Source organism: Daucus carota, chromosome 8 (assembly GCF_001625215.2).
Source record: "Daucus carota subsp. sativus chromosome 8, DH1 v3.0, whole genome shotgun sequence".
NCBI lineage: Eukaryota > Viridiplantae > Streptophyta > Magnoliopsida > Apiales > Apiaceae > Daucus > Daucus carota.
In genome coordinates, this window is record NC_030388.2 from 32,372,637 (window position 1) to 32,384,686 (window position 12,050).

General features: G+C 35.2%; 3 protein-coding genes across 3 annotated transcripts; 2 read left to right on the plus strand and 1 right to left on the minus strand.

Moving 5' to 3' along the window:
* Positions 1–43: 43 nt before the first annotated feature.
* LOC108197858 (glucan endo-1,3-beta-glucosidase) lies at positions 44–1,893 on the plus strand. The gene is made up of 2 exons (XM_064082423.1): positions 44–265; positions 405–1,893. Exons 1-2 carry the CDS (start codon positions 193–195, stop codon positions 1,364–1,366), a joined length of 1,035 nt encoding a protein of 344 aa, XP_063938493.1. The 5' UTR covers positions 44–192; the 3' UTR covers positions 1,367–1,893.
* A 1,397-nt stretch (positions 1,894–3,290) lies between these two features.
* LOC108197135 (uncharacterized) lies at positions 3,291–6,675 on the plus strand. Its single transcript, XM_017364647.2, has 6 exons — positions 3,291–3,508; positions 4,432–4,572; positions 4,648–4,809; positions 5,446–5,568; positions 5,698–5,841; positions 6,062–6,675. Exons 2-6 carry the CDS (start codon positions 4,438–4,440, stop codon positions 6,512–6,514), a joined length of 1,017 nt encoding a protein of 338 aa, XP_017220136.1. The 5' UTR covers positions 3,291–3,508; positions 4,432–4,437; the 3' UTR covers positions 6,515–6,675.
* Positions 6,676–7,530: 855 nt separating this feature from the next.
* On the minus strand, positions 7,531–11,012 carry LOC108197235 (polygalacturonase At1g48100). Its single transcript, XM_017364796.2, has 7 exons — positions 10,504–11,012; positions 9,731–9,862; positions 9,323–9,550; positions 9,188–9,229; positions 8,908–9,115; positions 8,493–8,683; positions 7,531–8,238 (listed from the first exon to the last, which is right to left on the minus strand). Exons 1-7 carry the CDS (start codon positions 10,861–10,863, stop codon positions 7,846–7,848), a joined length of 1,554 nt encoding a protein of 517 aa, XP_017220285.1. The 5' UTR covers positions 10,864–11,012; the 3' UTR covers positions 7,531–7,845.
* Positions 11,013–12,050: the final 1,038 nt, after the last annotated feature.

Below are 12,050 nucleotides of genomic sequence, written 5' to 3' on the forward strand. Positions count from 1 at the left end.
CACCGACCAAATGATTTTAAAGTAATAAAGCCTTAACGGCTAATTCAACAGAACAAATCTCAAGACAACCATTTTGAACCAGAACCAGACCTAATCCCATTAAAAATTAAGCCCTAATCTTCTTCTACAATATATATACTTGTGTCTGTTTCGAAACCAATCACAGTCTCAGTCTCTGTATTTTCTCCGAAAATGTCACGTATGGTGATGAAAATGCAACATCTTATATTTTTCGTCTGTGTGCTTGTCCTTCTGCATAGAACAGGTTTTTAGTGAAGTATTTTATTTTAGTATAAATACCCGCATGCATGTCTTTACTGAAATTCGAACTGTCAGTGATATACGTGGTTAGAATGCTAAATTTGTGACACTGAATTTTTTTATTTTTTTATTTTTTTTTGTAGTTGCTGCACCAATTGGACTATGTTATGGCAGAGTTGCAAACAATCTGCCACAGCCCTCAGACGTGATCAACCTCATAAAATCAAACGGCATTTCAAGAATTCGTCTTTTCAACGCGGACCCTGAAGCATTAGCACCATTTGCAGGCACTGGAATCGAGCTCATGATCGGAGTCCCTAACGAGAACCTCACTGCCCTTGCTGCTGGAGACGTCAACTATGCGCTAGAATGGCTTCAAACGAACATTCTAGCCCATGTTCAGCCGAATCAAATCAAATATCTCGCGGTTGGAAATGAAATTTTACTAAAGGATCCATTTTACACGCCTCATCTTCTCCCCGCAATCAATAATCTTTATCAAGCTCTTCAAATCCTTGGCCTTACCGAAACAATTAAGCTCTCCTCTTCTCATGCAGCTTCAATTTTATCAAATTCTTATCCTCCCTCAGCTGGTGCATTCGACCAAAATGTCGAATCCACCATGACCCCGCTGTTACAATTTTTACGTGACACGGGGTCAGTCCTAATGGTCAATGTGTACCCGTATTTTAGTTACATAAATAACCAACAATACGTGTCACTAGATAATGCCTTATTCCGTTCACAAAGTGATCAGGTCGACCAAAACCTCGTCTACAATAATCTTTTCGACGAGACGGTTGATGCATTCGTGTACGCGATGGAGAGGCAGGGGTTTATGGGGATCCCGGTGGTGGTGACGGAGACGGGGTGGCCTACTGCAGGTGGTGTAGCAGCCAGTCTGGAGAATGCATTGGCTTATAATGGGAATGTTGTGAGAAGGGGACTTGACAATGTTGGTACACCAAAAAGGCCAGGGGTTGGTGTTGAGGCATTTTTGTTTGACTTGTTTGATGAGAATGAAAAGAGTGGGGATGAATCTGAGAAGCACTTTGGTATTTTTCAAGTGGATGGGAATAAGGCCTATGATATTAGTTTTAGTTGATCATCCACTATAATTCTTTCATTATTTGAGACCCTCCGGGTTTCTTACAAATACTTGTAATGTTCTTTCCGTCTCATTTTATATGTTTTTTAGAAAAAACAGATTGAATATAAGATACGTAATGTTTTTAGAAAAGACATATAAATGAGACGGAGGAAGTAACATATGTATCGATATGTCTCGAATATCAGGCGAGTAGTCAACGTTAAGTAGTCAAGATTATACTAGTGGTTTATGACATTTTGGTAGTGGGTTTGGTTAATCATGCATTCTAGCTCATGTGAAGGCAGGGGATAATATTATACCAACCCTCAAGGGATGAGTTGATTAATGTTTAATTAGCTTTGATGCAAGCATGTACACATGTAATTTGCTTATCTCAAAGGCAATGTCGGCAGTGGCCAAGTAAGAAAATGGGCAAGCCCACAGGCCATGTGTCTCTTGGGCGGAAAAGCATGTACTTTGGGCCTTATCTTTTTGGTACTTGTAAATTTGTAATTTAGTGGGGGGTTTGGGATCAACTTTTAAGCCGGGCTTCTCGGTTTATAAGTTGAAAGCACTTATTCGTACCGTTTGTGTAAAAAGTCAAGAAGCACTTATAAAAAGCTAGGAATGCTAGCTTTTGTTTCACGACTTCTACTTATTTCCCAAACACTTTAATCACTTATAAGTCTTATCTTGCTTCTAACTTCTACTCCACTTATTTATTTTAAGCAAGAAGCACTTATTTTAAGCTCACCCAAACGGCCCTTTAATCTCGAGTTGGTAACTTCGTTCACGACGTCAGGACGTAGACCAAATAAAGTCATCCTCCTTCCGTCCCACCTCTGGTTTTGTACCGGTCAAATTTATCAAAGTTTGACAGAGATTTATTAATATTTTATCAATTGAAAAAATAAAAAATATGTGTTACTGGATCTATTTTAAAATGTAATTTTCAATTTTTTAAGAGAATGAAAAAGTGATTTATAATTTTTGGTCAAAAATTAGTCAATTTGACCAACAAAAATAGAATTATGACAACTAAAATAGACAGAGCGAGTATATTTTTGTAATGTTTCAAATTGATTAGATAAAAAATATTTAAAATTTAACTTATATCTTAAAAAAAATAATCTCTAGCATGTGTCATAACACATATTAATAATTATTTTTAATTTGATAAAAAATTAGTATCTACAAAAAATCATCATTGCCAATAAAATTGTAGTTAAAAAAATCCACCACCCATATATAACAGCCTTTTTAGAATGATTTATTGTTTGATGAAGCTAATAAAAAAAAAGCAAATTAATATATTTTATTAATAAATAAAATCTCGGAATATCAAAAGTACAACTAAATCTATATCATCATATAAATTTTGAATTTAAACTTATATTTGTTGACATTGAATATCTTTTCAAATCAACATTAACAATTTTCGACTTAAACTAACTCTTAACAAATCTTGCAACATCGGTTAAGATAAATTCTAGTAATTTATATTTATTAATATTGAATTATTTTACATCTTTATAAATATTACCGATAATAATTTTTGATCTTATATTAATTTTAACAACTTTTACCACATTAATTAATATATAGTTCTCTGATAAAATCATCGCAGTTCATAAGCTAGTATTAGAATTAGAAATCCTTAAAAAAAAAAAATCCCTCCATCCCAAATCAGATGAGCTACTAATTTTGAGCACGTAATTTAAGGTGTATTGACCTTATAGTTCCGAAATTTATTTTTTAATTTTCTATTTGTAAATAAAAATTTCATATTTAAATTTTCATTTGGAAAAATAAAATTTCAAAAATAAATAATGTAACTATGCGGTTAATGAATTTTAAAATGCTTCCCGAAGTCAACGAGAAGGTCATCTAATTTGGGACAAAGGGACTATTAAAATTAGAATAATACTTATCTATGGATAATCATATAGAGATAGAATGACAGATTTTCTGTTATCTCATAGGGTAACTGTGTAGCCGTGAACTTTATTTTATTGGCACCGTCCGTGGACTAACAACTATTATAAACTTGCCTACATATAACGCTGCTGGGGTGTTTCGTGATTTTGATCAGCTGAAGAAGCTTCTTGGGCGTCTTTTAATCTTGTAAAATGGTGTTTGCAAGGCTAGATCTCTTTTGTAAGCCAGCCCATTTCTCTATTTTTCCAAGATTCTTGCTCATAATCTTGTTTGTATGCATATTTGTGTGTATCTTTTTGGTATAGCCATTAGTCTTTAATCTTTGTGTTAAAAATTGTATCTTTTTGGTACATGGGTACATAAATTTGTGATTAGTTATTGTGGATGGTGAATTATCTTCAATTGATTGAGTAAGTCTTTTTTCTTGAAAGTGAACTTGGATTATGGTCATGTATGTGTTGAATGGTTGGTTGATATTTGGTTTTACATGGGTTTTATTTGTTGGGGTATCCTATTTTGATGTGTTATATGAAGAATTGTTATTTTCAGAAATTGGGAATTGAGGTGGAACTGTGAAAATAATGTATTAGTTTGATCAGGTTGTTGATTTAGTCTCGAAGTTCTTGGTCTAATGTTCTGTATATGTGATACCTTTGTGCAGAGAAGTTTTAGATAATATTTAGGTGTTTGGATGGGAAAGGAAATACAAATTGGGCCTCGGGTGACGGGTCAGGGTTTAAGCTGTACCTTTGAATAATTCATTGACAAAATTTATTAGTGTCTGACAGACTTATATAGTTATATACCCCAATTTGGCATATTAAGGATTCCTTTTGTTCTACTTTACAATTGATGATGTGCTAATAGATATTTGAATTTTAGCTATAGTTCATTATGTCTCATACTCTACCTTCAATCGAAATTCATCTTTTGTGGAATAAAAGCTAAATACAAGTGTCAATCTTTAGTTAAAAAGTAGAAAATGTGCCTCTCTGTTTGGTCCATCTTTTGTAGCCAGTTTTATCTTGTTTTTTTTCCAAACATTACTGCTAAGAACAAAAGCTTTCAGTTGAGAACTGTACTTTTTAAGAAGGTGGATTTCTATTGATATTGATTGAACTTGGTATCTGTGATTGATGTAGGATATCATGGGTAAGATAAAAATGACAAGAACAAGTTTTAATTTTCAAAATAAGGACAGGAAGGAGCGTCCGCGGGTAACTCTTCAGGCATTTTGTAGCTTTATTGTGCGGCTTCCTGAAGGACTTAATAATAGACTGAAGGTCAATCATTCTTCCTAATTATACCGGGTACCCTTTTATTTTATGTCGCGAGTAACATTGTGTGTGTCCTCGCAGAGAGATTTGAAAAGATTTATTAAGAATAAGCAGGATGCGACATCAGCAATTGCCATGCGGAAGCATAAAGAATCATCTTCCGTCTTTGAAGTTAGTCTGGAGAAACAGTTACAAGCTTGGCATGAGAATCCAACTTGGGTTGATCAACCACCAGTTATAAAGGTAGGCCAAGTTATCTGTACGATATAGGAGTTATGATGCACAGCATTGTTCCAAAAGTGGAATGATAGTGCACCATGATAATTACACATCCAAAATATACATTTCAACTAGCAGAAGGATGAAGATTAATTTGTTTGTATATGTCTTTGTTACATGCATTTTGTTGTTCTTTTATTACCTTTCCCTAGTTTGTTGAGCAGTAATTTATTCAAGAACTAAAAGTTAGACATACTTTTACTCCGTGCAACTCATAATGGTAGAAATTTAAATATTTGTACTTCACAGCAACACTTTATTCTGAGTTCTGGTATGGGATGAAAGTCTACAAATTTTTATTTTATTTTGTAATTTTGTACAGATATAATGCATTCTTTGTTAGACAGGTACCTTAACATTTTTGGTATTGAATATAGGAACGTGTACATATATAAAAATTAAAAAGTATGATTAATATTGATAACTAGAGTAACTAATATCGCTAAGTAAAATACATGGCTGTAAAGAGTTGGCACCATGCACCAGAGAGCTGAGTTTAATCATAGTGAATAGATGATTTTTTTTTTTTGCCAATGTTGTATATATCTATCATGATTTATTCAACTGCTAGTACTTGTAATAAGAAGTAATTTTTTGCAGGTCACCGTTCCTAAAGGTTCTTTAAGTCATCTAAGTGTGAAAGTTAATGTTGGGTTTCCTCCAGATGCAGTATACAACATTGTCACAGACCCAGATAATAAAAGGGTCTTCAAAAACATCCAGGTAAAGGTTTAGTAAGCCTCTGTCAATTTTTTGTTTTGTAAATAGCTAGAAATAACTAATTATTCTCATCTATGATGAGATGTATATAGAAAGTATTGCTTCTTATATACGTCCACATGATACTGACAGGAAGTAATTTCACGACGAGTCTTGGTTGATGAAGGAACAAGGCAGGTGGTTGACTTAGAGCAAGCAGCTTTGTGGAAATTTCTTTGGTGGTCAGGAACAATACCAGTTCACGTTTTAGTCGATCAGAACAGGGAAGATCATTCGGTAAGAACCAAGTTGTCATCTGTGTTTTTTCCTTGTTTTAAAAGTTCAAACACAATATTATTAGCTGATTACCGCTTAGGCTCGAATTGAAAGCAAATAAGAACAATATCTACATTAACAAGATACAGTTCATTGATAATGCAGTCTCTTAGTAGAGGTAATAGTTAGTACTTGTTAAAAGTCTGACCATATATTATTTTTCTTTTCCCATGTCAATTAGATGAAATTCACACAAGTGAAAACAGACTATATGAAAAAATTTGAAGGTTGCTGGAAAGTGGAACCGGTACTACTTGATGAAAAAATGTGTCACCCGTTGAAGCCTAAAACATTGAAGGAATACATGTCATGCACTAAGGGCAAAGGAAGGATTGCATCACTGGTGAGCTTGGAGCAAATCATAGAGCCGGCGGTTATCCCTCCCCCGCCCATTTCATGGTATCTTAGAGGTATCACCATTAGAACCACTGAGATGCTGATAAATGATTTACTTGTCGAGACAGCCAGAATGAGGGGAGTATCTAGTTCCGGTATCATTAAAGAGCAAATTTTACCCGAGAAAATACCTGACAAATGCAGTTTTGATGAGTTACATGACATCAAGGAAAGATGGGAATTGCGAAGAAGAAGTGCTAGGCAACGCTGCAAAAGGTTGTCCTTGCCTCTGAGATGACAAATATGACTTGTATAACTTATCTCTGTATTCTGTCTTGCATTTGCATTTCAGGTGATTGTATATATGTAATAACTCACAAGTGCAATGTTCTATATGTATCCAAGAAATTCACAGATTTTGTATAATATTAAAATATGATATCCATGTTATCAAGTCCAGGGTGAGGGTGATCTTTATCTAGAAGTTGACATAGAGAATGGTTTCATGAGCTTATAATTTGATTCATGCTCTAAGCATATTGAGAATGGTGTCATGAGCTTATAATGGCTGGTGCGCGAGGTATATAAAATCTTATTTGAATCGGATATCAAGTTTCGGATACGAATACGATACACAGATTTCGATACACGGTTGTTATAAAGACAAAATCGAGAGATAATTTTTTTTTTAGACAATTGAGATACATTTTTTCTGCAAGGACAAAATCGAGAGATATTTTTTTGAGACAATTGAGATACATTTTTTTAACCTCATTAAACATGGAATTAATTAAAATTTACAGAATTAAGTAAGGTTTTATTACAGGTGTTGTACATCATGTCCCTGTGGCGGCAACGGCACGACAGTTCTCCAATTCCGTCCAAAGGCGCTCAATACAAGTAAGATTACTAATGAGCTTAAATTCACTATTTAATTCACAGTTTTACAGTTTATTATTGATCATAAGTATAATGCTAGTATGATAATCAGTACTTTTATCTGTCTTTTACTGAAATATTTCTGTTCACCAAATTGAGTAGCTCATTGCGGTTCTATACTGTTTGCATGCCTTTGAATTGATCTCTTATAGATATTTTAGATCTTAATCGAATCGAGAGATAACAAAATTTAGCACTTGTTTTGTTTTTGATAACTAAATATGCACACGCACGCATCTTGTTTTTGACAAGATTCGAATCCTCGATCTCTGAAGCGGAGCGAGAGATACCATTCGACCAAGAGTTCGATCAATATTTTGTTCTGTTTTCATATTGTCATAATCAAACATTGTCATCATCAGTGAAATATGTAAATGTCAGTAAATAATTGCATCACTATGGTATTTGATGATCGCAAACGGATGCATGTATACATCTATTTATTTATATACACAAAACAATCAAGCTTTCTTAGATATTGTCCGTAGATCCTTCAATGAGGTCAAGAAACCTCCCTATCAAACTATGAGCTAATATAGTGTATGTATAATTTTACACAATAAGAACCGCGTCCTACTAAAGATGAATGCCTACAAAATAACATCTCCCGTCGTTCCCTCTGGGCTAATGGTATGGAAGGGGTCAGGAATTCGCGCTGACCACACAATTAAATGTGAATTGAGCTAGTGTTTAGCATAGATCATGATTTGATTGAATCCGGTTGTTTGATGGCTTGCCAACCTCTATACATTCTATTGGAGGGACAGTTGCGGAATACAACTCTCCAAAAGTACGCCAGCAGAATGGATCGTACATGTGGTATTTTTCTTGTATTGGTTTTAGGTTGATGGCGTTTAGGGTGACTTCCGTGCAGGGAAGGCTGTCGCTGCAGGCAAAGTGCACGGGTTTTACAGTGTATGTTCCTCTTATTCTTTCATAGGTGATACCTGATAGAGCCACAGCAGTTGTTTGATTCTTGCATTTGGCTTTGTCGCAATAAAATTGGTCAATTATGATTGGGAATTGGACTTCTGAAACTTGAATATTCGAGAATAGTACTCCTTGTACGGAACCAGACCCACCCTGCAAAGGTAATATTTGGAACTAAGTAAGAATTATGTTTTCCTTTTCATTTTTTTGAGCTGCGTAAGAATGTTACTTGTTCATTAGGTAAACAAGCAGACTGACTGATTGAGAATTTTTAGGCTTGAGCCGAAAATGAAGGACTCTGTCCATAATTCTTAGAAATTAGCTGCTTTGTGCTTCAGATTTAGAGCTAGATGCTTAAGATAGTGTTGTTGAACTTAAAACAGATGAAGAGAAACTGGTATGCATACCTGCCAGGTCTTTATCCTGACACCATTCGTTGTGTTATGCATATTAACGTCTCGAACAGTAATGTTTGAGACGCAAGCTTTTGTGTTATCTCTTCCAAGCCCCCCAATGCTGATTCCATGTCCCGGTCCACAGTTCACATTGTGCACATATACATTTGAGCATCCCGTTTGTATGGAGATGCAGTCATCTCCTGCGGATGGAGTTCAATTAGTGAACATAGTTATTGTAGTATAATAAAGAGACTGTTTCTTTTGTTTCTACACAATGGTATTCACCTCTTTAGAATTGAAAAAGAAAAACAGACTCAAAGGGAATTACTAAATGACTGAACCTAAATAGTTGACTGCTGAAACTGCAAGTGCCAGATTTTAAGGAACATATACAATCAGTAAAAGACATGACAAACGTACTTACCGCAAGCAATGTTGGCAGTACGGATCAAAACATCTCTCGAATTTTGTAAGTGAATGCCGTCTGTATTAGGACTATCACCAGGGGATGACACTGATATATTGTATACAGAAACTCCCAAACAATTATCAAACTTGAGGTGGCATAGAGGGCTATTCTGAATAGTTATGCCAGTTACTGTTACATTAAAACTCCCGTAAAACCTCAGTGCCTGCACAGTACAATTAGTTGTTAGGTTACATGATTTGTATGGTCAAGAAACTAGATAGAAAGCGGTCCTTACAGTTGGCTTGATGCTTGGCATCTGTCCGAGTGAGCTGCTTATCTGCCACAAAAATTGTTATGGTAAAACTGAATTAGACAACTCACACTATAAAAAACTACATTAAGTCGGATGCAAGAGGAAGGAAATTATTACTGGAACTGGTAGATGTTTCTTCACTGTGCTATTTAATGGAACAACGAGTTCTGATTCATTATCTAAAGGGTCTTCTAGTGAGGAATCTTGCCACCAAATGGACCCTCTTCCATCTATGACGCCTTTACCCTGAACTGTGATTCCTACCAGTTTTGTAAATTGAATCCATTGAAAAAGACCTGAACCAAATGCCTTGAAGTTTGTTGGAGCAATGATAGTACCATCAAGCTGCAAATATATGGCGATCTTTTAGTATTAGAATAATTCTGATGGCATTTGTCTGATTGAAGTTGGGACATGTTAGAGCAGCCAATTTTATAGGTAATCAAAACTTATTACTATAACGAATCTGTTAGTAAAGGTAAATTTTTTTGTCAATTTATTGAATGTGCGAAATTTCATAATTACCTGAAAGACGATGTCATTTTGACAGTAAGGACCAGAGAATGAGACAGGGCCCACAACGAACACATAATCTGACGGGACGACTATGGTGGAAGCCTCAACTTTGCAAGCTGCTGCCCATGCAGCTTCGAATGCCTGTGTTGCAGAGCAAGAACATTTTATAAATCAGTAATTAAACTTCATTCTGTTAAATATCTTTCTAATAGTCAAATTCTGGTTAATCTTTTGCTACTCATGGTGTTATTTACGCTAAACTTATATAAATTACTCATGGAGTCTGGAAAAACTGTAGGGACAAGAATCACTTGCATGGCCCCCTCCTGATTTTGTGGTTAAGCACCGTGTAAGTTCTGTTGTCTTTCTCTTTGTTTGGTTTTTTACATTTTCTAGCTTTAATGCACCTTAGGTTATTTCCCTATGCATTTCTGAATTTTTTTTTTTAACTTCTTTAATTGAAGGAATGTGTGATGTAACATGTCATAATTTAGCAATGATATATTCTCTACAACTAATTGGAGCATTTTGTACTTTAATTACTCAGGCAACCTTGAATCCTGATAAACTAGTATAAACTCGCTAATAAGGAAGTATTTAGGTTCCTTACGGGTCATGCTTGTTCCTATGCAATGCTAAGTTGATGCAAGGTTGAAACTGCATTTAAAGCTATGACTTGTCTGGCTACACCATATCAGAACGAATTTCACATTTCTTACAGAATTGTATTGACATGTTTTGAGAAATATGATATCAGTTGGCGAGTATAAAACAAATGTTACCTTCGTATCATCGGTTTTCCCATCCCCTTTGGCACCAAAATCTAATACATGATATGTTGAAGCTGCAATATAGTTGTGGTCTTTTGTTGGCGGTGCTGGTGTATTATCATCCTTTGGTTTAGTTGCTGGAGGTGCTGGTGCTACTGGAGATGGAGTCTTTGGTTTTGGCTTGTTGCCATTACTGTGGTGATGACTACTAACATGATTCTTTCCTTTCTTCTTAGACAAAGATGTCGGAAAATTTCTATTATGTCTCCAGTGCTTGCCTCTTCTAGCATCGCAGGTTTCAAATGTGGAAGACCAACCAAGCACAAGAATGAGAAGTATAATTGTGAGGCTTCTGAAATTAGAAGAACTCATTTTCTAGGAAACAATCAGAGAGGAGCGATATTGCAGATAGCCAACAGAGCAGCTAGTTTGCAGTTTAAATAGGAAGATTACTCTAACCCCCTGATAACTGTTCAGAATGAGTCGAAATATTTTAATATTGCTCTTATTTATCTTCTACTCTACCTTATTTATAATTACCAACTATTCTCTATCCCTTTTTGTGAAATTTGGTTGGCTTTTCATTTGTCCCACAAACAGGTCATATCACGCCATGTGGCGACATGTAGTAGTCTATCCAGATGCTCGAGGCTATACGTTCTATGCAGTTCAAGGAACTCTGTACGTAAAACTGAGAATTCTATGCAATTCTTGAAATGTAAGTAAATTTTTACCCCGTCCTGCATGTCATTACTCGTCAAAATTTTTCTGCATTTTATTACTCATCATAATTTTTCTGCAGACAAGATTTTGGGTATATGAGATACATCATACATTTGTTCTGCCATTAAACCAGAACCAAAACTCTGTTTCGTTTTTGCATGTCCTGAAAAACCTTTCATTCTCAATCTTCTGATTTCGATGTTTTTGCTTTAGTGATTCGAATTCTACTGCCTGCCCCTTAAATGAATCAACTCCCAGCACCATTCTTTATGTGGCTTCCCTTTTCATGATGTTAATGTGTAAATTCTATTGGTTATATCATCTAGTTGTTGCAATTTACAAATTGCAGTTGATGTAAAAGCCAAAAAAGGACACGTGAGTGGGTCTATAATTTGTCAATACAAGTGATTATAACAGCTCTTGTATCATCACATGCAACATTCACGGGTTAGACTTCTGTACTTTTGTCTTCTCAAACCAGCAACACTAGCTTCAACCTCTTAATCCAGTTTCTCCAGCCTCTGCCTTTCCTTTTTTCATTTTTTTCGACATGTCGATAAAATTTCTAAAAATTTTAATGGTGGACCATTGGTGAGACCTTAGCTGCCATATAGAATCGAGTGATGAAGTCGACATGGACCATCTTAAGAAACATGAGGAAGATGTATAGGTAAATGTTTCAGGTATTTTCGTCAGTAAACAGAAATTACGATCAGAAGACTAAAATCTACATACATTACATTCTCGATATGAGGATCGTAAAACCAAACCAAACGTAACCAGTGTATCATAACCAAACCAAACGTGGCCAGTGTATCATTTCCGCCTCATAAACA

Bases quoted from the DNA above. Each gene is read 5' to 3' on its own strand.
- LOC108197858 (XM_064082423.1), top strand. From the start codon at position 193: ATGTCACGTATGGTGATGAAAATGCAACATCTTATATTTTTCGTCTGT. The intron at 266-404 runs GTTTTTAGTGAA...TTTTTTTTGTAG, and splicing joins TGTCCTTCTGCATAGAACAG to TTGCTGCACCAATTGGACTA.
- LOC108197235 (XM_017364796.2), bottom strand. From the start codon at position 10,863: ATGAGTTCTTCTAATTTCAGAAGCCTCACAATTATACTTCTCATTCTT. The intron at 9,863-10,503 runs GTAACATTTGTT...TCTGCAACACAG, and splicing joins GGAAAACCGATGATACGAAG to GCATTCGAAGCTGCATGGGC. The intron at 9,230-9,322 runs GTAATAATTTCC...TTTTTGTGGCAG, and splicing joins AGAAACATCTACCAGTTCCA to ATAAGCAGCTCACTCGGACA.
- LOC108197135 (XM_017364647.2), top strand. From the start codon at position 4,438: ATGGGTAAGATAAAAATGACAAGAACAAGTTTTAATTTTCAAAATAAG. The intron at 4,810-5,445 runs GTAGGCCAAGTT...AATTTTTTGCAG, and splicing joins ATCAACCACCAGTTATAAAG to GTCACCGTTCCTAAAGGTTC. The intron at 5,569-5,697 runs GTAAAGGTTTAG...TGATACTGACAG, and splicing joins GGGTCTTCAAAAACATCCAG to GAAGTAATTTCACGACGAGT.